General features: G+C 60.0%; 7 protein-coding genes across 7 annotated transcripts; all 7 read left to right on the top strand.

Annotated features, from left to right (window-relative positions):
* Positions 1–78: 78 nt before the first annotated feature.
* LMJF_24_2200 (conserved hypothetical protein) lies at positions 79–819 on the top strand (the record flags this gene model as incomplete). The annotated part of the gene is made up of 1 exon (XM_001683686.1): positions 79–819. One exon carries the CDS (start codon positions 79–81, stop codon positions 817–819), a length of 741 nt encoding a protein of 246 aa, XP_001683738.1.
* A 685-nt stretch (positions 820–1504) lies between these two features.
* Positions 1505–2248, top strand: LMJF_24_2190 (conserved hypothetical protein; the record flags this gene model as incomplete). Its single annotated transcript, XM_001683685.1, has 1 exon — positions 1505–2248. The coding sequence occupies one exon, from the start codon at positions 1505–1507 to the stop codon at positions 2246–2248; it is 744 nt and encodes a 247-aa protein (XP_001683737.1).
* An 807-nt stretch (positions 2249–3055) lies between these two features.
* Positions 3056–7372, top strand: LMJF_24_2180 (putative basal body component; the record flags this gene model as incomplete). The annotated part of the gene is made up of 1 exon (XM_001683684.1): positions 3056–7372. One exon carries the CDS (start codon positions 3056–3058, stop codon positions 7370–7372), a length of 4317 nt encoding a protein of 1438 aa, XP_001683736.1.
* A 743-nt stretch (positions 7373–8115) lies between these two features.
* LMJF_24_2170 (conserved hypothetical protein) lies at positions 8116–11166 on the top strand (the record flags this gene model as incomplete). Its single annotated transcript, XM_001683683.1, has 1 exon — positions 8116–11166. The coding sequence occupies one exon, from the start codon at positions 8116–8118 to the stop codon at positions 11164–11166; it is 3051 nt and encodes a 1016-aa protein (XP_001683735.1).
* Positions 11167–12609: 1443 nt separating this feature from the next.
* On the top strand, positions 12610–13611 carry LMJF_24_2160 (conserved hypothetical protein; the record flags this gene model as incomplete). The annotated part of the gene is made up of 1 exon (XM_001683682.1): positions 12610–13611. One exon carries the CDS (start codon positions 12610–12612, stop codon positions 13609–13611), a length of 1002 nt encoding a protein of 333 aa, XP_001683734.1.
* Positions 13612–16978: 3367 nt separating this feature from the next.
* LMJF_24_2150 (hypothetical protein) lies at positions 16979–17314 on the top strand (the record flags this gene model as incomplete). The annotated part of the gene is made up of 1 exon (XM_001683681.1): positions 16979–17314. The coding sequence occupies one exon, from the start codon at positions 16979–16981 to the stop codon at positions 17312–17314; it is 336 nt and encodes a 111-aa protein (XP_001683733.1).
* A 5017-nt stretch (positions 17315–22331) lies between these two features.
* On the top strand, positions 22332–23312 carry LMJF_24_2140 (conserved hypothetical protein; the record flags this gene model as incomplete). Its single annotated transcript, XM_001683680.1, has 1 exon — positions 22332–23312. The coding sequence occupies one exon, from the start codon at positions 22332–22334 to the stop codon at positions 23310–23312; it is 981 nt and encodes a 326-aa protein (XP_001683732.1).
* Between the last annotated feature and the right edge of the window lie 222 nt (positions 23313–23534).

Raw genomic sequence — 23534 nt, 5'->3', positions numbered from 1 at the left:
CTCCGTGTGTTATGCCAAGAGCAGAAAACCGCCTGTCCCTGGACGTGTCGCCTCCCCCCAGTTGCTTTCGGTCTGCTCATGCATCCGCCCAGCTCTGGTCAGGGATTGTTCCCTCGCTACGGCGGAGGCTGGATGCACCAGTTTGGCCACGTGTACGCCCTCCAACAAGAGCTTCTGGACCCGAATGCGAATAACTGGTTCCGCGCAGTGGAGTTGTGGCACACGGCGCGTCAGGAAGGGGTCGCGATGAACGTGAGCCACTTCACTTCTATCCTGCGACAGTGTGTTCAGCCAGGGGCATGGGCGCAATCGCTGCAGGTGCTCAAGCAGATGAAGCGGGAGAACGTGCGTCCCGATGTGGTCGGTGTTGGCTGCGCGCTGGCAGCGTGCGTTGAAGGGAAGCATTATGACGAGGTAGAGAACATCTTTGCCACTTTTCACAAGACGATGCTGCTAGACAGCGTTTGCCACCTGGCGCTGATCCGCGCGCGGCAAGAGAGCGGCAATGCCAAGGGCGCCATCGCGGCTGGCAAGCAGCAGCAGGCGGACCAGGTGCCCTTTCTTCCGTACACGTACACACATCTACTGGAAGCATGTAACGCTGAGGATGATGCCGCCTACGCCATGGAGCTCGTCCGCAATATGCACAGCGAGCAATGGGTTCCATCACAGTGCGCGATGCTAGCCATCGAGGATCTAGGACGGCGCCACGAGAGACTGGCGGCATTTTCAAGACCGCTACTGTCCGCAAGTGACAAGGCAGACAGCGCGCTGCCCTCGTTCGACGCCTCGAGGCGCCTTCTTCCGCCAGAGTGGTGACTGCGGACCCTCAAAAGTGCGCAAGCGTCGAGGGAGTGATGCGCTGTGCCGTGTGCCGCTTGTCCTTTCTTTCTTTCACCTCTTCACACAAGCACACAAGCACGAATGTTTCTCGGGAGTGCCTTCGCGCCGTGCCCCTTCCTTCCGGTCCCTCGTTCCCCCTCCGCTCTCTCTCTCTGTCTCGTTTCGCCGTTGGTGCCCGCGCATCGTCTTCTCCTCTTTCATGGACAGTGCGGGATAACGAACACACGCGCACTTGAAAAATAGAGACACTTCGCTCCCCACCGCCGTCTGCATCACGCAGCTCTGCTGTGGTGAGTTTTGTTGGAGCGTCTCCACACACACGTGCACAGGCAACTCAATTGCACGTGTCTCAACACTTCACGGGGAGCAGGAGCTACGGCAGTCATATGTACCTGACGCATCTGCCACTTCCCCTCCTTGCCTTCGAGGTCGACGCTGCTGAGCATGCTGCCTTGACGCGCTTCTCTGATGGCGCACTCGTCGTCTGTCGTTCCGCGTTTTCTCAATGTGTCTCTCGCTCCCTCTCTCTTCTCTTCTGCGTCTCAGCCGGCGCGCATCATTTTCGGCGCGGCAGAGGGGATACAAGCGAAGGGTGAGGCTGATAGCGGCTCTTGGCGGAACTGCTGTTGGCCGTCTCTGTGTTTGTGCGAGATTGCGAGAGATGGCGCCCAAAACGCGAAGCGGGTCCAACGCTAAGAAGCGAGGCCGCATACGCGATGCAGCAGAGACACCGCAGCCGTCGCGAGGTAGCGCGAGTGCTGCTGAGAAAAAGAGCAAGCAGCGCAGCCAGTCCGCGAGAGCAGAGGCAAAACGAAGTGTCGAGGGGCTAGAAGGGAAGGCCGCGGCTTTCGTTCGGCGTTACAAGTGGTGGTTCACTGCCCTGCTAGCTATTGTATTGGTTTTCGCAGCGGCGCGTCTTGCGGTGCTGCTCTCACCTAGCGGGGATGCCTCTCCGCAGGAACGGCATCCGTGCTCGTGCGCAGTGGTGGCTTCTACCACCAATCGGTTGGCAAAAGCAGTCCTCAGCCGTCGCACCGGGGTGAGCGGGGTCCACTGGCGAACAGAGGAGACGGGGCTGGACTCACTGGCGTTTGCGACCCAGTGCAGCGGCGGCGCTGTCGTTACGCTGCCCGGACCCTTCGAGTCGGTTGATCAGCTCAGGGCGGCGTTGATGGCGCCTTTCAAGGGCCGTCGGAACCGCTGTGTGGTATGGGTGACCACCCCCGAGGCAGTGAAGCGAGTGGCGAACTCGCTGAAGGAGCTTATAGAGAACAATGCGCTTAGCGGAAACACAGTGGTGCCAGCGCACAGCCGCGCCACGCTCATGCTGAAGTCGCCGGAATCACGGGAGCAGTTAAAGTCCAGTTTACCACACCGCGTGGTGCACATGTTGACTGAGGTTTGACCTGGCTCACACCCATAGAGAGTATGTCTGCACAGTGTTCGCCATAGTCCGTGTATGTTATCTCTCGCTCTCATGGTGCACACCTTTGGGCTGCCTTTGCTTGGGTCGTCTTTGTGCCCCCCCCACACACACACGTCCATGTCCGCGGTCGAGCTAGAGTGTGGGCGTGAGAGGGCATAGTGGCCTGCCGGAGGTTGGGGTGCATTTCTGCTGGTGGATGCACCGGTGCATCGGCGTGTTGTGCGAGTATCGCCAAAGAGTTGTATCTACAGCTCACGGTTGCACCTTGTGCCACGGGGCTGCTCTCCTGCCGGGCAGAGGGAGAGTCGATCTGGTCTCTCCGCGAGCTCCGAACGAGGGGCGGCGCGGAGGGGACACTGACTGGGCGTCTGTGCGTACCACGGCATGTGCGCTGCGTTGTGGCGTCATGAGGCGTCCCGTCGCCCAGTAGTGGTGCTCATCTAGGAGGATTACCACTTCCGCCATGTCCATAAGCACATCACTCGTCAACCAACGTATCGCTCTTTGATATCCCCCTCGCTCTCCCCTCTCCTCTTCCTTCGATGGTGGATCGTCTGCAGGTATGCACTTGGCGTTGTCACTTCCCTTAGCTTGGTGAGCCGGGCCTGTGCGTATCTCATCGGTCTCCTGGCCACCCTCTTACCCCGCTACCCGTCGTATCTACGGTGTGCGCCGTCCCTTTTTCTTCGCACGAGAGAGCGCGTGCACACGAGCGACAGAGCGAGAGACGAGGAGGTGACTCACAAGAGTGCGTTACACCGACTCCACGTTTTGCGCTGCTGCACCATGGTCTCCGATGGGGCACCGAAAAGTGGGCCAGTACCGAGCGACCACGTTGACCAGCTCCTAGAGGAGTACTTGCGAGTCATCAACGACAAGGATGACCAGCTTCACCGGCTGCTCCGACAACTGCAAGATCAAGAGGCAGCTGCCGGGAAGCGGGAGGAGGACCACACCACGAAGCAGAGACAGCTTTCGGAGCAGCTGCAGAGCAAGAGCAGAAAACTGAAGGAGATGCAGGCACAGTCCGCGCGTGATGAGGAGGCGGTTCGCAAACTCGTGCTCAACTCGGAGGCCCTCAAGAAGCAGCTGCAGGAGAGCGAGGAGCACGCCACGGGCCACGCGGTAGCGGCAGCGGAAGCCGCGGCAAAGCTTTGCCGACTGGAATGTGACTTGTCCAACGCCCAGGCCACCCTTGCGGCGGTACAGGCCCAAAAAACGAAATGCGACGAGGGGTGGGCGGCAACCCAGCTGCAGCTGGAGGCGCAGACCGCGGCTGTAGCGAACCTCAAGAGTGAGCTGGAGGTAGCTATGTGGACACTGGGTGAGACTCGGTCACACGCGCAGCAGCTGGAGGCGCGCATCCAGGAAATGATGCCGATTCACGAGCACACGTCGGCGCTCGCTGCACTCGAGGCAAAGTCGGCGAGCGAGCGTGTAAAGACCAATCAAGACATAGAAAAACTGCAAGACGCGCTGTCTAGCGGAGAGATAGATCACCGCACGACGAAGCAGGCGCTTCGGAAAGCGCAGCAAGACGTGGAGGAGTTGACAGCCTTGCTACAGACCACCACGAAGGCGCTCGATACCACGAAGCATCAGCTCACGACAGCGGACTTGACGAAGCAGCAGACGGAACGAGAGCTGCGCGAGGAGGCGGCGCGGTGCCGGCGAGCGCAGATGGAGTCTGCCGAGCGCGTTGGTGAGCTGGAACGGTCCTTGGTGCGGTCGCAAGAGGCGCTCCAGCGCACCACGGCGGAGCTGCAGGCAGCCTGTGCTCAACACGAGCGCTACAAGGCGGTATCGGAAAAGGCGCACGAGGGGGTGCAGGCACAAAACCGCACGCTGCAGGAGCAGCTGCGGCAATCTCAGGACGAGGCGGACCGCGTGCGTCGGCTACTCGAAACCCGAGAGCGGATGATCAGCGACAGCGCCGACGCACTAGCTCGCGCTCGTGAGGAGGCGACTCGCACGCAAGCGGAGCTGCGTGAGAGGCTGGCCACTGTCACGGCTGCCGCGGCCTCGAGAGCCGAAGAGCGTGATCGTCTGCAGCACCAACTGAGCCGCGCACAGTCGGAGCTGGCGGATGCGCAACGGCGCACGGCTGCCGACGAGCATAGCCTGGCGCAGAAGCTGGAGGAGCTGCAATCCGGCGTGCAGCGTCTGCATCTGCAGCTCCGAGACAAGGAGGAGGAGACACGCCGCGCTGAGCTCGTCCACGGCAAGGAGCTGCAGAAGCTTCAGCACGACCACGCATTTGCTGTAGAAGACATGCGACGCCGCCACGAGAGCGAGGTGCAGGACTTGCACGCGCGGCTGGAGCTCGCGCGCGCGGAGCTAAGTGAGAGGGCGGGTGGATCGAAGGGGTTGGAGAAAGAACTTCATCACGTTGCGGAGGTGCGGCAGAGCATGCGGAGCGAGATGAGCCGCCTGCAAAACGCCATCGAGGCGAAGGAGACGGTCATCCAGGGCCTACAGCGGGAGGCCGATAAGCAGCAGGCAGAGGTTGCCCAGCTCACGCAACGCTTGGCCGCGCACGAGAGGAGCGAAGGCGTCCTGCGGCAGCGTATCGAGGAGGCAGAGCGGGCTCAACTGGACTCCAAGGCAGCAAGAGAAAGAGCAGAGGAGAGCGTGGTGGCCATCAGAAAAACCGCGGAGGCGAGGGCCGCCACCCTTGCTGCGGTGGAGGCCCAGCTGAGCGAGAAGGACGGCGCCATCGCCGCCCTCCGTCTGGAGGTGAGGGAGTGCGTAGAGGCGAAGCAGGTGGCCTTCAAGGAAGTCATGCAGGAGAAGGCGAACTGTGACAAGCTAACACTCTCCTGGAAGGCAACGGAGGAGCGGGCTGACAAGGCTGAGATGGAGCTGCGCGTCGCCTTGCAGGAGCAGCAGCGGTTGCAGCGCTGCGTCGACGAGAGGTCGAAGGAGGTGCGGCTCCTCAAGGAGGAGGGGGAACAGCGCGATGCGGAGTGCGCACGCCTTGCACGCCACGCAGAGGACGTGGAGTCGCTTGCCAAGCGCACTGCTGAGGAGCTGCGCCAGACAATCCACGAGCGCGACGACACTATTCAGCGCCTCCGCAGCGAGCAGGCGACGGTGCTTCCCCACCTTAACGAAGAGAAGGGCAAGAGTCTTGTTCTGCTAGAAAAGCTGCAGCATCAGCAGGAGCTTAGCCGCATGCACATGGACAACGCCCAGCAGCGCATCCGCAGTCTGGAGGAGGCCGTCTCGGCGCGAGAGGCGGAGGTGGCCGCGCTTCAATGTGACAAGGCACGCGCCGAGCAGCAGCTGCTAGAGGTCCAAGCACAAGTGACGACGCTCACCGGCACCCTCGACAGTCGGGAGCACAAGTACCAGCAGCGCAAGGAGGAGGTCCAGAAGGCGCTACAGCAGTTGGAGGAGGTCAAGGCATCTACAGTGGCGTCGCTCGAGCGTGCCGAGGGGCAGACAGCCGCCGCCAACGCAATTCGCGAGAGGTACAAGACGGAAAAGGCGAAGATGGAGGCGCTCTTGCAGCGCATGGAGGAGCGGGTGCGGGCGTCGGCGAAGCGCGAGAAGGAGGATTGTCAGCGGGAAGCCGACCTGATGAAGAAGCTCACGGAGACGGAGGAGGCGCTGCGGCGAGCGCAGGACATCGCGGACACACGTGTCAGTGAGGTGAAGTCGCGTTACGAAGCGATGTGCCGCCAACAGGAGGAGTCGTTCCGCGACGCCACGAACGGTGCCATGGCTGCCGAGAAGCTCGCGACCTCTTTGCAAATGCAGCTGCACGAGGCGCAGCGCAGAGCGCTGTCTGTGGAGGGTAGCTACCGTGAGCTGCAGCGCCATGTCGCAGCGTCCCGAGCGCTGGCACTGGAGGAGTACGCGGAGGAGGCAACGGAAATGAAGCGGGCGTGCATGGATCTCGTCCTGCGCGCGCACAGCGGCACCGTGTCCCGCGCCGCAAGTGTTGCCAAGGACAGCTGGTCTGTTGCCCAGAAGATCGCAGCCGAGCTCTGCGAAGGCGCGAGGGACACGGAGCGGCATCTGGTGCGTCTTCAGCTGAAGCACAAAGCGGAGCTGCAAGCCGTTGAGGAGGCGCACCAACGGCGGATGGAGGCTGCCGCGGCAGAGCACCACGAGGAAGTTGCGCGTGTTCAGAGAGAGCTGGCTGAGGCGGAGCGGTGCGTGCTGGCACTCAAAGAAGCAGCGCAGCGCAGCGACAGCGACCGAGAGCACCGCACGCACGCCTTGAAGGACTCTCTGGAGCGCGTGACAGCGTTGTTGGAGATTGAGAAGCGCCAGACCGCCTCCCTGCAGGAGAGGGTGGCCGCGGATGATGCGAAACGCAGCAGTGATGCACGCGCTGCCGAGGAGGAGCGTCGCAGCCTGCAGCATCATTACGACAAGCTGAAGCGTCAGCTGGATGATCGAGCCGTGGAGCAGAAGCACAACGAGGACGAGCTTCGCGAGCTGCGTGCGGAAGTGGCCGCGCTGCAACGCGTGCTGGGTGAGAAAAGGCGGGAGGCGAAGCAAGAGGCCGACCGGGCCACGAAGGAGCAGGAGCGGCTGGTGGCCGCCGTTGAGGCCCGGGAAGTCGCGGAGCAGCGGTGCGGCGAGCTGCAAAAGCAGATAAACTTCATGCGTGGACAGCTCGAGACGGCTCGGCTGAGTCACGAGCGCGTTGTCACTGAGCATCAGGCGACCCAGCGGACCCGTGATATGCGACTCGAGGGAGCGCAAGCAGAGCTCGCCACTGCCGTTGCGGAGAGGCGCAGGTACCAGCGTGAGGTGGAGAGTTTGGAGCAGCGGGTGAAGGAGCTGACGAAAGAGGTGCAAATGCTGCGCCAGCACGAGGCAGACATCCTTGGGCAGCTGCAGTCATACAAGGCGGAGACCTCAGCGCTGCGTGAGCGGTGCGCGAACGTGGAGTCGCTCAAGAACATTAGCGAGGCCTCCCTCGCCGAAACGCAAGCGCGCGAGCGCGACCTGATGGAGAAGATCGAGGAGCTGCGCAATGCTCAGCAGCTCATGCAGCTGTGCTTTGACAAACAGCAGGAGCAGCTGGAAGTGGGCCGACGCCTCCGCCAGCAAGACGCACTACAGGGGTCGCGGTTTTCCTCGTAGCGACCCTTAGTGTTGGGTGGCGTTGCCTGCGTGTACTAATCTTTTGTTACGTGTACAGTAGAGAATGACGCCCATAGACGTAAACGTAGAAGTAGACGTGCGTATGCTTGTGTGTGTGTGTGCGTATGGGTGAGTATGCTTACCAAAGCCAGCAAATAGCAGTGAAAACAGAAGGAAGGCGACATCTGCTCTCATCTCTCCCCCCCCCCTCCCAACGCAGGCCCCTGATCTCCCTTTCTCTCGCCCCCGGGTGTTGCTCGCGTCTCTGGCTTTGCGAGAGTGTTGTGGTGGTGCGTGTACGGCGTATTCGCGTCTCGCTGCGTCACTACGGCACTGCCATTGCTGCTGCAGCTTTCCTTGATGTGAAATCTCACACCGTGGAAGGGGGGGGCGAACACACTCTCTCCCGCCCCGCTGTGTGCTCATGTCTCCCTGTTGTCTTCCCTCCCCCACTTCCCCCTTCCCTCCGCCGACTATTCCTGTAAGGTCCGTTGTTGGCCACTCCTGTGAGCGTGGGAGGCACCCCTTCGACACTGGGGAGGAGTCCACGCCACCGAGAAGCAAACGAGAACAGAAGAAAACGACACACTGCCGCAGCAACAAGGGAAGGAGACCCACCTCTCTCGTGTGGTCTGCGCGCGTGTGCGTCTCCTTGGCAATCCAGTGCTGATAGGAGCGTCAGCGCCATCGACTCGACAGCAAGTTGCTTGCTTGCACATCTGCAACGCCGGGAGCGAAGGAGGATGGAGGACGTTACCGAGAGCCTCGCCGCGGCGTGGAAGGAGGCGATGAAGGGCGTGAGGATCGGTTACAGAAAAACGAAGTCGGTGCTGAAGCAGATCCCGGTGGACCGCCTGAAGGCAATTTCGGGGACCGGCGGCGTCATGTCGCAGGGCGATATTCGACGCTTCTTCCAAATCAAATACGGAGCCGAGGTGCGCAACGCCGAGGGAGTGCGCGTGGCGGCAGACGAGGCGAGCGATGTGGCGAGCTCCGATGAGGAGCCGCTCACCGACGCGCAGGTGCAGGAGAAGGTAGACAAGAAGTTCTTTGACAAGACGTACAACCCTGCCATATTCGAGCTCGAGCACTTGGACGGCTTCGCGTACACCGACGACGAGGCCGAGGGCCGGTTGATGCGCGAGGCCGCGGAGGGAAAGATGCGGGAACTGCGCCAAAAGTGCAACATTGTGAGCACAACGCTCAAGCGACGGGTGTTGGCGCATCACCACTCCTTCGTGAGTGGCACGGAGAAGATTCGCGACATCAATGACAGCTTGCTTATGACCTCGAGCGACTGCAAGAAGGCGCGCGCGGCGATTCGTAAGTCGAAGGCCGCTGTGGCTTCGCAGGTGGCGCTGCTGGCGCAGCAGCGCACGAAGGAGAATATGGAGGCAGCTATTCAGCTGCTGGAGGCGATGAAGGCGATGTGCGGAAAGCGAACTCAGCTTATGAACCTCATCTCCAGCGGCAAGGTGCATGAGGCGGCCGGCTTTCTGAAGCGGGAAGGCCCCATCGACATGGAGAGCTCGCTGGCAAAGATCTACTGCATGAAGCGGGTGATGGCGGAGTGGCGCATGTACCGCGACAACCCCAAGAAGCTCACCGACTGCATCGAGGTGGTGCTCACCGACTGCCTGTCGAACAAGTTCATTGTACCGAGGTACCGCAACGCGCTTGAGGCCTCACAGGACCTCGGCTGTGCCAGTAAGACGTGCACGTTGGTGGCAACGCTGGTGTGGCGCGCAGCGATTCAGATTCTGTGCAAGTCCCTGACAGAGGTGTCGTTTGTGAAGAGCGAGGACGCCCCACTAGCGGACATTGCAGAGGGCATACACCCCGACTACCTCACCCTCGGCGTGCGGCAGATGGCTGCGAAGTTGATGGACTTCTTGTATCTCTACTCTACCGTAGTGCGGCTTCACGAAGAGGAACGCCGCACCGACTCTCCGTACGCCGGCTTGCACAGTCAGGCGCTGCAGCGCGTGCAGGACACAGGTCGTAAGGTCGGCCGTGACTTGGTCGAGAAGCTGACGGTGGTTCTCTCGAGCGCACGCCTTGCCTCGATCGACCCAGACCGTGTGCTGCACCTGTTCGTGGTGGTGAGTATGCTGACAGAGGCGTTCGGCGTGCTGGGACTTGAAAAGGCGGAGCAAGCCGCGGCCCGAACACAGACCAAGGCGGTGCTGCTGCGTCACATGCAGATGCACTTCCAGACACCCAAGGCCCACGAGGTGCTGGCCTTTATGGCTGAGGACGACTGGGTCGTGAGTCCTGTCTCTCCTCCGTCGCTAAACATGGTGAAGCCGTTGTCCCCCAGCAACTTCAAGAGCTTCATCAAGGAGGTGAATAGCTACCTGCATCAGAGCACCGACGAAGGCTCCCTTGCCGCGGGGGCGATACCGTTCATGGAGAACCCGTTTCTCACTCAAAAGATGCTGGAGCCCGCCGACACGTCGAGCCTTGTGCAGACGCAGACCTTCGGTGCCCATTGGGCCACAGCGAAGACGGGTTGCGCGGCGGCGGCCACCGGTGACTCTGCAGACTCCGCCTCCACGATGCGCGACATGGGGACTGGCTTAGAGGCTGCGCCGGTCAGCGCGCCTGTCAGCATCCAGGATACCGCTACGCTTGCGTCGTCGGTGGACATGCCGCCCTCCGTCCTCACCTCCAGCGCCATTTCCGTCGCCAACGCATTCCTCGAGTACCAGGCCCGCATAGCAGTGCGGTTCCCTCCCTTGGCGGCCGATATCCTTGGCTGGTGCGAGGAGCTGCTGTGCCTCTACTTCTACACTGTCGTGGACAGCTTTGTGTCGGTGTCGCGCAGTGTGCCGATCGAGCATCAGGGCGACTTTTCCGCGAAAGCGCAGCGCGTGTTGGCCGAGGTGCGCGCGGCAGGGGAGCGTGCGGTGGGAGCGGTAAATGGGCAGTACACCCCGAAGGATCATGTCCGGCATGTGTGCGGTGGTGGCGGTGTCGGCGGCGCTAACGCGACGACCTTTCGATTCCCGCCCGCCGTGTGGGGCCGTCTGTCCAATGAGTTCACGAGCGCCGCACAGCAGTTTGCCCTTGGCAACCGCACAGTGGCGTGCCAATCGGTGCTCAGCCTCATCTTTCTCTACGAGGCCACTATCCAGACAATGAGCCCACTCCTTCCGGCGACCACGGTGCAGTCCTACATGCGGCGGTGCCGTGTCCTCTACGAGGCGGCGCACGAAGTGCTGCACGTGTGCATCCACCGGTTGTGCCAGGCTATCTGCCCCATGGAGAGCGTCTGCAAAAATATTGCGAAGCTGAAGGGCGGAAAGGATGAAGTGATGGTGAGTTCGTACGTGGCGCAGCTTGTAGGCAGCATGAAGGAGCTCAACGAGCGACATGTCCCGATGCCGACCCCGGCTCTTGAATCGGTCTTCTTGCAGCGTCTCATCTTTGCCGCGCAGGCCGTGCTGGTACGGGAGTACAGCAAACTCCCCAAGAAGCGCATGAGCGACCTCTTCGTGATGCAGCTGCAGGTGGATGTGCAGTTCTTTCAGCAGCAGGTCGCCTCCGTCTTTGGCAAGTCCTCGGTCGTTGTGCCCGACTACGTACTGCGGTTTGTGAAGGCGGGTTTCTTTGCGGATGACAAGGCGCAGTGCTTGCAGTGGGTGCGCTCCAACCATGCCCTTTACTACAGTGTTGATCTCGTCAACTGGTTTGGGGCGGCTGATAAACCCTTCATGCTACAGCTGGAGGACCTGCTGATCCGGGAGCTAAAGCACCAGGACATCCTCCCCATGGGTTGCTTTGCCCTCTGAGAAGCCACCCCGAAGGACAGCACGCCGCCGTCGATTCTTCGACACCCTTGCATGCGTGTGCACCCGACCACATTCTTGCCGGTGGTGTCGTGCGTATTTCCGGTATTACCGTGTGCTGAGGTGTGCGCGTGCGTTGCGTGATTCTCTTTTTCGCTTTTGCTGTCTCGACTCGTGCTGCGTTTCCCAATCGCACATCTCTCTCCCCGCCTCTGCCTGCAGACAGAGAGAGAGAGACGCCTGGCCCACCTCCTCGTCGGTGTGCTCTGCCACCCTCCCCCGTCCGCCGCCGTCCCCACGCGTGCATGACGCACAGGCTTCACTCCTTCACCAGGAAGCAAACCAATGTAGTGCGTGCGTATGAGGGGAGGGGAGACACCGTTAGGGTGTGTTCGCTTGTTTGTGGTCATCGTTGTGGTGTGCCGCGCTGTGTGGCCTCTCCTCTTGGCGCCGCTGTTGCTGTGCCTGCTTCATCAGCCATCGCCTCTATTGGTGTCCGTGTTGTACTTATGCGCTCACTTGCGCGCGCCGCCCTTTCTTCTGCTGCTGTTCACGCGCAGCACAGAGGCTTCCACCTCCGGCATACCCTCTGCAGACCGCGACAACATGCCACGGCGTATCACACCACCTCCCTTCCCTTCTCTCTTTGCGCACGTATCGATGGGGAGGAGGGACGGGAGAAACTCTGTGGTAGAACCGCAAATACGGAGGACACAGCAAACCTGTTGAACGCACGCGTGCAGCCGCGCATGTGCGGTGCCTCTTTCTCTTGAGTCTCCTCGTCGAGCTAAAGGCATCCGGCCAAGCAATCGCGGAAGCCACGCCAGCAGGATAAAGCGAAGGGAGAGTGGTAGCAGCACCGCACTCTGGGCGTAGAGGGATGTGTGGAGGCACTCGAGGTGCTTTCCGTTTAACGCCGCCCCATGCGGTGCAGAAACACCTCAGATACGATGTACTTGAGGGCGTGTGCGTGAAGGGGTGGGTGAGGGTTGCCCTTCACCTGTACGCCGCTCTGTCCCATATACTTCTCCACCCCGATGAATGGGACGGCTCCACGTCGCGTAAGTCCAAGCCACTTCCCCTCTCCTTCTGGTACACGGTCCGGGTCTCCACTCCTCCTGTGCGTGTCGTTTCCCCTCACCCGGCAACCTCCCCTGCTCCCATCTACTCCTCCGTCTTCCTGCTCCTCCCGTTCACTACCGGCTCTCCCTCTCCCCTTTTCCCTCCTCTGCCCACCGCCTGTGATCGGCATCCGGCACAACGCAGGAACGCTGAAGAGTAACAGCAACTGCAGCCTCCCAACTGCCTTCTACGCATACGCTCGAGTGTGCATGTGTGTGCGCATGTGCATATTCACTAAACGACTACCAGCCCCTCGTGCGTTCACATCTTGGCCCTCGCTCCCCCCCCCTCCCTCCCTCTGTCCTTCCCTTCTCGCGCTGAACGATGAAGCTAGTACTTTTCCTCGGCAGCGTTGGGGCTGCGTTGGGGTGGTCGTACTTGAGACACATTCAGCTGCCCGTGGGCCCGTCGCGGCTCCTGTGGGGCGGCGTCGTGTTCGGGCACCGTGGGTGCCGTGGTGTGGCGGGGACGCCGGAGAACACGCTGGAGGCATTCCGGCACGCGGCCGCATCCGGATGTGGCGGTGTCGAATGTGATGCCCGTCTCACCAAAGACAACGAAGTCGTCATCTTTCACGACGCCTTCGTCAACGGCCACCTCCGAGACGTCCCGCCGACGCGCCGCATCGATGAGCTGACGCTGTTTGAGCTGCGCCAGTGCACCTTCACGGCCGACCCCACGGGAAAGGTTCGCGTTCCTACGCTGGAGGAAGCCATCTTGTTCTGCCGTGATAACAACATGCGCATGCTGATCGAGGTGAAAGATCTGAAGCGAACGTACCTATGCACGGACAAGGTGCTCGACCTCTACCGCCGCTATCCGGACTACATGTACGATCATACCACCCTCATCTCCTTTCACAGCGGCTCCCTCTACCATGCCAGGAAGGTGGACAAGCGAGTTGCAGTGTGCCAGCTGTACGCCGCAAACATGGTGAGCTCGTATATTGCGCTGAAAGTCGACACGCTGCCGTGGGTGCTGCGCCTCTGTCCGGCGTTGTGGGATTGCGTGCTGCTCTTTGTGCATGAGAGGGTGATACCGTGGCTGACGGGGTGCTCCATGGTGGGGCCGCGCAATGACCTGTTCACCGAGGCGAGCCGCAAGCGGTGGGTTACGCGGAACATCTGCATGTACCTGTGGGGGTTCGAGCGCGCCGAGCAGTACACGCCAGCGATGCGGCAGCCTGGTGTGTGTATCTCGAGCGACAAATATCAAGGCTTTGGAACACCGAAGCCACCGCCAAACTACGACATATTCGATGATAGGCAGCGGAAGTTGGAGGGACAGCAGGATGCGACGTGTAAGCAGCTGCGCATTGCCAAGTAGCTGGCTAGTCACAGCGAAGCGCTGTGTGACAGCCGGTGAGCGGCGTTTGAATAGGTGAGGAGCAAAGCTGATGCGACGCGAGCTCATGGCAATGTGGTGCAGCGCTTAATACGTACCCCTCCCCTCTTATCCCGCTCCCTCATCGCTGGAGTTGGGTTTGCTCTTTATGCTTTCCATTGTGGTCCCTCTTCCATCTTGCTTTGTGAGCGAATAACGAGACCGCGGTGCAGTCGCACAACTGTACACGTGCAGTAAGATACACACCTGCATCGACATATATATATACAATGCAGTCATTACAGTCACGGTGATTGCTGGTCTTTGCTGAAGCTAGAGGTGCTCAGCAAGCAGCTGCACCCTGATCGCGCTCCTCTGTGTGTGTGTGTGTGTGGGTGGGTGGGTGGGTGGGTGTATGTGTGTGTGTGTAGCGTGTGCTTCTGTGCCATCCTTCACCTCTTTCCTTCTGCATTTCCGCGTTGAGCTGAATACACGTACAACAAGGAAACACATGTATATATACATATATATATATATGTGTGTGTGTGTGTGTGTGTGTATGTGTGTAGCGGCAGCGGTAGTCGAATCGCAAGTTATGCTTCGGCGGTCGCGATGGACGAGGGCTGCTGACACGCCCTCTGTTTCTGAAGGTTTGGAAGGGCAATCTCGCTTCACCGCCGTCCCTAAAGACGACAAGCAGTGGGGGAACGGCGCGCTGCGTGTCACCATTTTTGTGAGACTACATGGCGCCCTCACCGAACGTGAGCCTTGAAGTTGGTTCCCGTCGCTCCACCTCATTTTCCCGGTGTGCATGCATTAAACCCTTGTCCTTCCCTTTTTTCCTCCCCCTCCCCCTCCCCTTCACCTGTCTAATGCTCCGTTTTGTTTCTCAGCAGCGCGAAGAGTCGCGCCTGCGCTTGAGCGGGCATCGTGCATCCCTCCCCTCACACAGCGATGTACGCTGGCAGAAAGGCACCGCAGCTGTTTCGACGAGGCAGCAGAACCAAAGGTAGGAGGGCGAGGAATTAGCATACTCAAGCGGAGAAGGGCAATGTGCTAGAGCCTTCAGCAGACCATACCCACTACACCCTCCTTATGCTTTTCGAACCTCACCGCAGTGCACTTCCTCACCTCCGCACGCCCCCTCCTTCCCTCTTTCACCTTAGCGTGCACCGCTGCTGCTGCGGCTGTCGACTGCGGCCAAAGGCTCCTCTCCATCTTCATCTCGCCTTGGTACTCCTTCGCTCTCGCTCTCAGCTCCCTCCACAGCAGTGAGGAGGGTGCACAGCTCCGCATCTGCGGCACCAGAGTCACTTCAACGCCCCTATGCCCATGTCGGGTGCGGGGTGCTCCTCGGGGGCGGATGAGCGACCGCAGCTGCAGTCGTCGCCCGCGCAGTGACCCCCGTCCATCACCAGCGTGACCCCCTCCCTATGAGTGTGCCCTCCCTCAAGTCGCACACCTCATCGCTTCATCGCAGCCGGTACGCGGACAGCCTCACCACAGATGGCGGGGGCTCTCTCAGCGAGGCGGGCTGCTCTGGCCGCCACAGCTTTGCAGGGTGCGTGCCGATGAGCAGGGTGACGCGCTGGTTGAAGGGTTTGCCGCCGGTTCCAGAGTCGGACTTTTCGTTGGACGGAAAGACTGAGAACAAGGGTCGGATTCTCACCGAATGTGATCTCGTCTATCCGGAAGATGAACTCTGAGAAGTCCCGCACTGTGTTTGCCGCCCTGGCGCCGCGCAGTCCATCGGCGAAGACGCCCGTGCTGGAGGACTGAAGATGCAAGCGACGCGTGTCAAGGCTCTGTACCAGCAAAATGGCGTCGCAGTCTGGCTTCTCGCTGCGTTCGTGTTGCGTTGTCGCTGACACGTGTGTGTGTGTGTGTGTGCGTGAGCGTATCAGCGTTCTTGCATGTGCTGGTGCACATGCAGCCGCTGCTGTTTCGCTTGACTTTCATCTTTTCCGTATATTTCCACCCCGCTCTCTCTTTGCTTGTGCCTGCGTATCCGTGCGAGTGGGTGTGCTGCTTACTTGTCGTTGTGCCCTGATTGTGGCCCTCTCCCCCGGCGGTTCCGCCTTTTGTGCTGTGTTCTTCCTCTTGGGGCTCATCTCGCTCTTGCAATGCCAGTGGCGCGGGTGTGGGGGGAAGGGAAGGTCGTTGTCGATGCTCATGCGCCCCCCCCCTACACACACACACACACACACCACCACTACCATCACCATTCCGCACGGTGCGCTGCCTCCTCTCCCTCTCTCTGTCCTTTTCCTTCAGTCGATGAGAGCAGGCGATGTATTTGTTTTCTTCCGTCTCGCCGTCTCAGTGATGTGCAGTGTGCGGTGAGGGGAGGCGGTGGCGATGGCGGGCCGAAGACGAAGCTGAAACCAAAGGGCGTTGACCAAAGGGACGCAACGTAGGAAATTGGTGAGCACAGGAAAAGTGCCGCCTTAAGGCAGTGAAGGCGGATGACCAGGACAGTGACGGTGCTCTCCTGTATGTGCGGTAGGCTGATGGGGATAGGGAAGACGAACAGGGGAAGCAGAGCCGGAGAGCGATCACGGCATCCCTGCTGACGCCTCCCTCGCTCCCTTACTACCTCATCGCTTTTTTTCCGCGAAACGTGAACGCCGAACTCCCTCGAAAACAGCGAAAGTGTCTTGATCAACTGAATTCTTGTTGCCATTGTAGAACGGGGGTGGGCAGCGATGAGCGATGTTGGGGTCCATTATTTGCCTACCCGCACCTGTGGCAGGCAGGGGGGGATACGGACGTACCTGTGCACTTGGATTCCGAAGTCTCTTGATGTATGGACTCGGGCCTTCTTGTTTGTGCTCGTGCTGATCCCTGCACATCCACCTCCACACGCACTGCAGTAGCTGCACCTTCAGCAGCGGCAGATCATCGCAAATGACTTGTCCAATGCATCAACATACACACGCGCACACACAGCTCACACGCTCGACACAAGGAGCAGCTCACATCTTGTGTGAGCCTTTCTTCACGCGCATCAAGCTCCTCGCTCCTTTCGTATCCACTTTCTCCTCGCATCTCATCTCGTCTTCGTTTCCCGTCGTGCAGGTTGTCGAATGTACCTCCACATCTCCCTCGTAGCTACACACACACACACACACACACACACACACACGTGCATTCATAAGCGAAGCATCGTTGTGCATTCCTAACCATCCTCATCGCCAAGTGCCGCTTCATTTTGTTGGAACTAACACCACGGCTAGAACCAAGGCAGAAACTTGTGCGCTGCCTTCGATCTACCCTTTTCGAACGTGTATCCCCAAAACGTCGTCCACTTTGTTTTCCTCGCTAGCACAGCACGCTGATTCTGCCTTCATCGACTCTGCTGGTCAGCGCAATGGGCCATGCCGTCAGCCGCAAGACGCCCCAGGCGAAGAAGCTGGAGGCAAAGATGAGCATTGATGAAGCACCGTTGCCCATCGCCGCTGAAAGGGGCGCGCCGGTGGCCGCCACGGCGCACGAGAAGCAGCGCGGGCCCGACTCCCAGGAGGGTCTGACGGAGGAAATGATCGAAGGGCTGACGCGTAGCAGCGTCGGCAGCACTCACAGCAAGGCAAAGGACGCGGTCAACGACTGGATCACCACGGCAAACTACTTCGTGAAATACAACACGGACGCCTTGGAGCAGCACGAGGAAAGCATGCGTACCCTCGCTGCTCTGCAGGCTGCGTAGCACGACCTCCGGAGCTTTAGCAAGCCGGATCTCTATGCCTCCTCTAGGTCCAAGGGCTCGAGGAATCATGCTGCGATCGACATCACAAGGTCGCACTCCGGATCGGATGAAGCGGAGCGACAGTAGCACTGCAAAGTGGAAAAGGGGGGAACGATGTGCATGAGGTGATAGCCAGCCTATCCATGCATGTCTGTCTGTCTCTGTCTGTGCCGGCGTGTGCGTTCATGTCTGTCGAGAGAGCACGTAAGGGGTGTAGCCGTATGGTGCCGTGGCGCGGTTCTATTTGGCTTCGGATAGCAGGCTGGGTACGATGTTTGGTTAGCGTCTTCGCTCGCATACTTCATTACCCCCCTCCCCTCCACACAGCCGTCACCCGACTCCCTCACCTCGTACGTCCTCCATTCTTTGTGTGTGTGTGTGCGCGCGGGCGGGTGTCATGGAATAGTGCTGCCTTTGGCGTCAGTGATACTTTACCCGGTCTTTTTCTTTGTCGCTCTCTCTCTCTCTCTGTATGTGTGTTGTATACGCACATGGTGAATGGGGTGGCGCAAGCTCGCCTCTTTCACTTCCCTGTGCACATCCATCCCCCTCCGGCGTGTGCGTGTGTATGCAGTACCTCTTCGCTGTTCGTCTTTCACCTCTCCCTTTCTCTTTTGTATTGTAGTTGTGGTCCCTGAAGTTGGTCTTGCCGATGCGTTTATCGCATGACATGTGCGCGTGCGGTGATGTGATGTGTTTCTCTCCTGTCTGCCTCCCCCCTTCTGCTCCGTCACTCTCACTTGCAGGTGCACCGTCGTTTTCCTTTCTTCACCACTTTCATCCCTTCACCTCCGCTGTCTGTCTCTCTTTCTATGTGTGTGTGTGTATGTGTGTGGTACCTTGGTTTGTCCCTGTGATGCATGCTGTCGTTGTCGGTGTGTCTCTTCGAGTGATCCGTTCTATAGGACCCCCCCATTTCCCGCCTAGCGCACGCATCTCCCCCCATATCTCTCTTTTCTTTTCAATCCTTTCGCTATGGTGTGTGTGTGCACATGCGTTCTCGGGGAGCATCCCTAGACTACTCAAAGCTTCTCCGCAGCACGTATACTGTACCCGGACGCACACACTTGTGCACTGTCGGATAGGAGCACAAACACGCAAGTTAAACAAGAGCAGACCCAATGAGAAATAAAGAAGGAAGTAGAGAGGGGGGGGCAGAACGGCACACATACACAGGTGAATACAGAGAGAGCGCGTTCAGCTGGACTTCGCCGTTGGAGACTCCCATGTTTGTGTGCGCGCGTGTCAATGTGACTGTCTTCACGCGAGTGTTTGTGGTGTTGTGTGCGTCTGCCTGGCCCTCTGCCCTGTGTTTGCTGTGCTGCACACAACTATCCAGGGTGGTGTGGGGGAGGGGCCGCCGAAAATCCCGCTCCCCGCAGATGCATGCCTCTCTCTCTCTCGTGCTTGACATGTGTGCCTTTGTTTCTGTGCTGATGCCGCCTCCCCCTCGTCTCCTCCTCAGTGGTTGGCCGTCTCTGCGTTTACTTGCCTGCTTCGCTTCTCCTCCGCCTCCCTCCCTCCCTCCCTCTGCCGTTGTGCGTTTTCCCTCCATCGCGTTTTCCTCTCGTTATTCTTGCCTGAAAGCTGCCCGTTTTTTGTCGTTGTTTGCCGACCTGTGGACGTGCCGGTGTGGTGGAGCGAGCGTATGGTGGGCGCGTGCGCCCATGCTGTGCGTAGATGCAGATGTATAGGTGTGTACGCATGCGCACATACATGTCTGTGCCTGTGTGTGTGTGTGTGTGTGTACGTGTGTGTGTGCGTATCCCTGGAAAGCTGCATGGATGCCACATCATATTTTACTCTGCATTTGCCGTCTCCAGCCTCCTCCTTTCTCCACCTGCTCTTCGCTCCTTTTTGGCCCCACCGCCCACCCTGCCCTTCGTACATGCAGATGTGCAAGCGTGTGTGGAAGTAGAGGTGGGAGAGGAATGGGAAAGGACAGAGAGAGGTCATATATCCAACGAGAAAAAACGGAACGGGAAACCGCGATGATGCGCCTCTGTCCCTTCTCTCCTGCATGCTCGCTGAGTGAAGACATGTTGGTATGGGCTGTCACTGGCGCCTCTCTCGTCTTGGCTTCTGTCACATTCAAGGGGGCGTATCGCATCAACGCACGCACAGATACCTCAGTACTCGCCCACCTCACTGTCTCCCTCCTCCTTGCTATCGGAGGTGCAAGGTGGCGCTACAGTCACAGCCGAAGAGCAACATCCGTGCTTCGAAAAAGGGCAATCCATACGACTAGCAGTGCTGACAATGCGGAGCGATGAACTTCTAAGCGGAGGGAAAGGTAGAGGAAGACCGCGTGCATCGTTGATGAACGAGTGGAGCGGAAAAGACGACATGGATGATGTAGTAACGCAGAGTGTAGGAGTCTCCTTGCGCGTGCGTGTGTGGCGCAGAGAGCTGCATTGGTCCCTCCTCCTTGAAGCAAAACCCGCACACGCGCATATGTCTGACAAGGCCTGCACATGGCATGCGTCTTCGTCCCTAAGGATGCTCGCCCCCCCTCCCTGTGCCCATTTTGGCGCGTGTGAGTGTGTGGTTGCTCTTGTACCGTTCTTGTGTCTGTGCATTTGCCTCTTTTGTGTTCTATGGTTCCTTTTCCGCCCCCCCCCCCTCCCTCCCTCCCTCCCCACCGCCAACAGCTGTATTCTGGCGCCAGCAACAGAACACGTAGGGAACATGTATGCCTTGGCCGGAGAGCGTGCTCTCCCTGCCTGTCTTCTTCCATTCCTGCTCCTTTCCGGAGTCGCTCCCATCCGGTGGTGGTGCATTTTCAGTTTTGGCGTTTGCTTCCACCTCCACCCCCACCCGCCTCTCTCCCCTCTGCCATCGCCGTCCTTCCGCTCCACTTTATGCGCCACCGCGCGTGTACGTGTGTGAGCGCGCGATGATGTTCTCCCTGTTCGCCTTTCTGCTACGTTCTCTCGCTGCGATCTTTGCTGTTTTTTTTTTTGCTTGTTTTTGGCTGCCGAGGTGCCGTTGGCTATCCCTCCGTGCATGTGCGTATTCATTCCTCTTCTTCCAAAGCTGGCGCCGCACTGATGCTCCACAGGGCGCTGCCGTGTGTCTCCGCCTTGCCTATGTGCATGTATCTGTCTTCCTCCCTCCCTTGGTTGTACAACCCATGACCTCCACCCACCGCCCCTCTTCGGTGCTGCCACAGTGCGCCCTTGTCGTTGTTGGGCCTCTTTTCTTAGCAGCTCTCTCTCTCTCTCTCGCTTCTTCGTGCGCTGGTGCAAAGGGCAGTGGTGCAGCGGCAGCGATCCACTGCGGGAGGGAGTGGGCCGGAGGGAAGCGAAGGGAAGAGGGAGACATCTGATGGATTGCCCCACGTTGTCCTCCCCGCTCCCTCGCCTGCGTTTTCATTTTGCGTGCTTGTGTCATGTGCACCTCACTCAATTTCCTCTTTCTACTCCTTGCGCGTGTGTCTATGTCTCAGCATTTTTAGATTCCCCTCCCTCTCCCTTCCTTCCCCTTCCGTTCCGGACCGTGTTCGTTGACCTCTGCGTGCTTCCTCGTTCGTCTACTTGTGTTGCGTGCAGTCGCCCTCTCTCTGCGCACTCCTGGTGCGCCCTTACCCCTCGCTGGTGTGCCGCTGTTCTTGAGGAAGCGGGGAGGCGGGGGAGGGCGATGCAGTAAAGGATCGGCTCACTCGGTATGCGCGGAGAAAAACAGCCACTTAAACAAGAAGTGGTGCTCTGTATACCACCGCACTGAAGGCAACTGTTAAGGGCGGATCATGTTGATGTAACAGCGCTACCGCTGTAAAGGTGGTGTTCTAGCTCTCACATCCTCATACAGCAGCACACACTCCTGCCTTGGGCTCACCTCTCTCTGTCCGTGCGGGCGCCGTTCTGTCCGCTCATCTGTTTCCTCCTCCGCGCGTGTCCGCTCTTCGCTGTCGCAACACCACGTGAGGTCAAACGCCACGCGGTACCGCCACCGGGCCCTGTCACGCGCCAGGGCGATGCGCCGCCTCAGCCATCGGAGCATGGCCTTGGCCTCAAACTCTCCTCCCACTCACGCACCCGCTTCGCACGACGCGATGGGTGGCGCGTCCCTTGCGCCTTCGCGGTGGCTCAGGCTCCCCTCGCCCCAGTGGGCAGCGTGAGGGCCGGCTGTGCTGCGCTCGAGTCACGTGTTGACACGCTGCCTAGTCATATGGGTGGTGCACAAGCGTGCTCGCCGTCGCAGGTCGCTCCGACGCAACGCCCGTCCAGGACCTGACCGCCGGCATCAGTGGCGGTGCATCGCTCTGGTCTCCCCTACCTTGTAGGTGCTTGACCCTGTCGCCACGCGAAGTGGTTTGGCATTGGCAGGGTTAGGTCGGGGGCTGCTTGGCTTCCGCCCGCAGAGCGGAGGGGGGTTGGGGCACTGCGCCCTGAGATGCCATGCGCTGTATGAGGTGCGTGCGTGTGTGTCCCCCGTCGTCGCGGCTTCTCTCCGCTGTCAATGAAGAAAATCAGTGCCGAACGGAGCACATACACACACGCACCATTAGCAGCTCGAACGCCTCTGCTTACTTCCGCCCCCCCCCCCTCCGTCTTTCCGAACGTCATTCCTCTTCACCTGCGCAATCTGCAAGCGCACCCGCTGCGGTGCACCACCCCTCTTCAAGTCCGCTGCTTTTCCTTTCCTGTACTCTGTCTGCCCGGTTGCGTCACCCGGCATCCCAGTCCGCGTGTGTGTCTGCAGAAGGAAGCATATCACGTGGCGATTGCGTGCATCTGTGATGGTCCAGGAGGAAACGGCTCTCACCTCAACAACGATTGCCTGCATACGTGTGCGTTGACACAGAGCCCGTCACCAGCACCACTCCCTCGCTCGCGTTTTGGCTCGGCGCTGCTACAACGTTGACAGAAGCACGTACAAGCACTCGCCGGTTGAACTCTGGCTGCGTGCTGCTATCCAGTTAGCTCTAACCGCACCCCCATCGAGTGTGTTGTCCTCATCGACTGCTGCGCCAACAATGACGACCTCATCCTGTTCGCCCTGCGGGCACTCCACATCCACTCGGGACTATCTCTTCCGGTCCCTCTACCTCCGGCGCGAGATGTTACTGCTCACCACCCACGGCGCCGCGTCTGCATCGACCCCGGCAGAGGAGGATGAGGATGAGAGGCAGCCAAGCGTCGCAAACTCGGTAGGTTCGAAGACCAGCGCGCTGCGAGACGTGTTGCTTCTGCCGCCGCTCTACTGCTTGGATGGCCTGTCGCTGACGCCGTCCGTCAACGACGGGTCGGCCTTTGGGGTAGACCCGATGGTCACGCCAGACCACGCGTGGAACGGTCTTGTGCACGTGCGCTCGCCCTCCTCGCCTTGGCACCGTGGCTGCTTCGCCTTCTACGTGTACTTCCCTAGCCGGTATCCCTTTGAGCCGCCCATCATCGAGCTCACCGGGCCCCTGAGGAGCCACCCGCTCGTCCGGGAGCGCTGTTTGCAGCATCTCGGCCAGTTGAGCGGTGCCGGCGACCACCTCTCTGGGATTTCGTCGTGCGCCGCACAGCGTGACAGCCCTGTCAAGGATGCCTCCACAGCGACGCCCTCGGAAACGGTGAAGCGCGTGTTTGTGCCGTTCGAGGAGGTGTACTCCACCATCGACCCCATGCGGGTGTCTGTCATGATGGTGCTAATCCGCCACATGCGGCTCATCTTTCTCCCTGCCGAGTGGCCCTCCTCCTGGCGATCATCATCGATGGGGGCTGATGACGACTCCGGCGGGGTGAACCGCGTCCTCGCGCGCCGCGATGTGGAGCGGCGCAGTGTGACGCAGGAGGTGCTGCTGCTGAAGCCGTTCGAGCAGTATCTTGGCACCGAGGTGATGCAGCACTTCCTCGACGTCTGGAAGGCGAGCAAAGACGACGCGGGCGACGACAGGACGGACACCGTCACCATGGACAATGCAGGCTGGTACACTCGTGAAGTCCTTCCGCACCTCCTGCACTCCTGAGCCGCACGCAGAGACGTGCGCCGGCGATGATATGCCACACAGCGGCTGGTGTGCTGTTATGGCCGCGTCCTCTGGCCACGACCGCGCAGCGGCGCGGTGCTTTTCCGTCATGGTCGGCGTGTGCGCGTGTGGCCGTCGCCAGCGGCACGTACACCACGCGAAGGCCCTCCGGAGGCGCAAGGGCGGTAAACAACGAAAGCTGTGCGATCCCTCTCTTGGAGT

This window comes from Leishmania major, chromosome 24 (genome assembly GCF_000002725.2).
Source record: "Leishmania major strain Friedlin complete genome, chromosome 24".
In the NCBI taxonomy this organism is placed as follows: domain Eukaryota; phylum Euglenozoa; class Kinetoplastea; order Trypanosomatida; family Trypanosomatidae; genus Leishmania; species Leishmania major.
The sequence above is the reverse complement of the archived record's forward strand: the minus strand, read 5'-3'. Positions and strand labels throughout refer to the sequence as shown.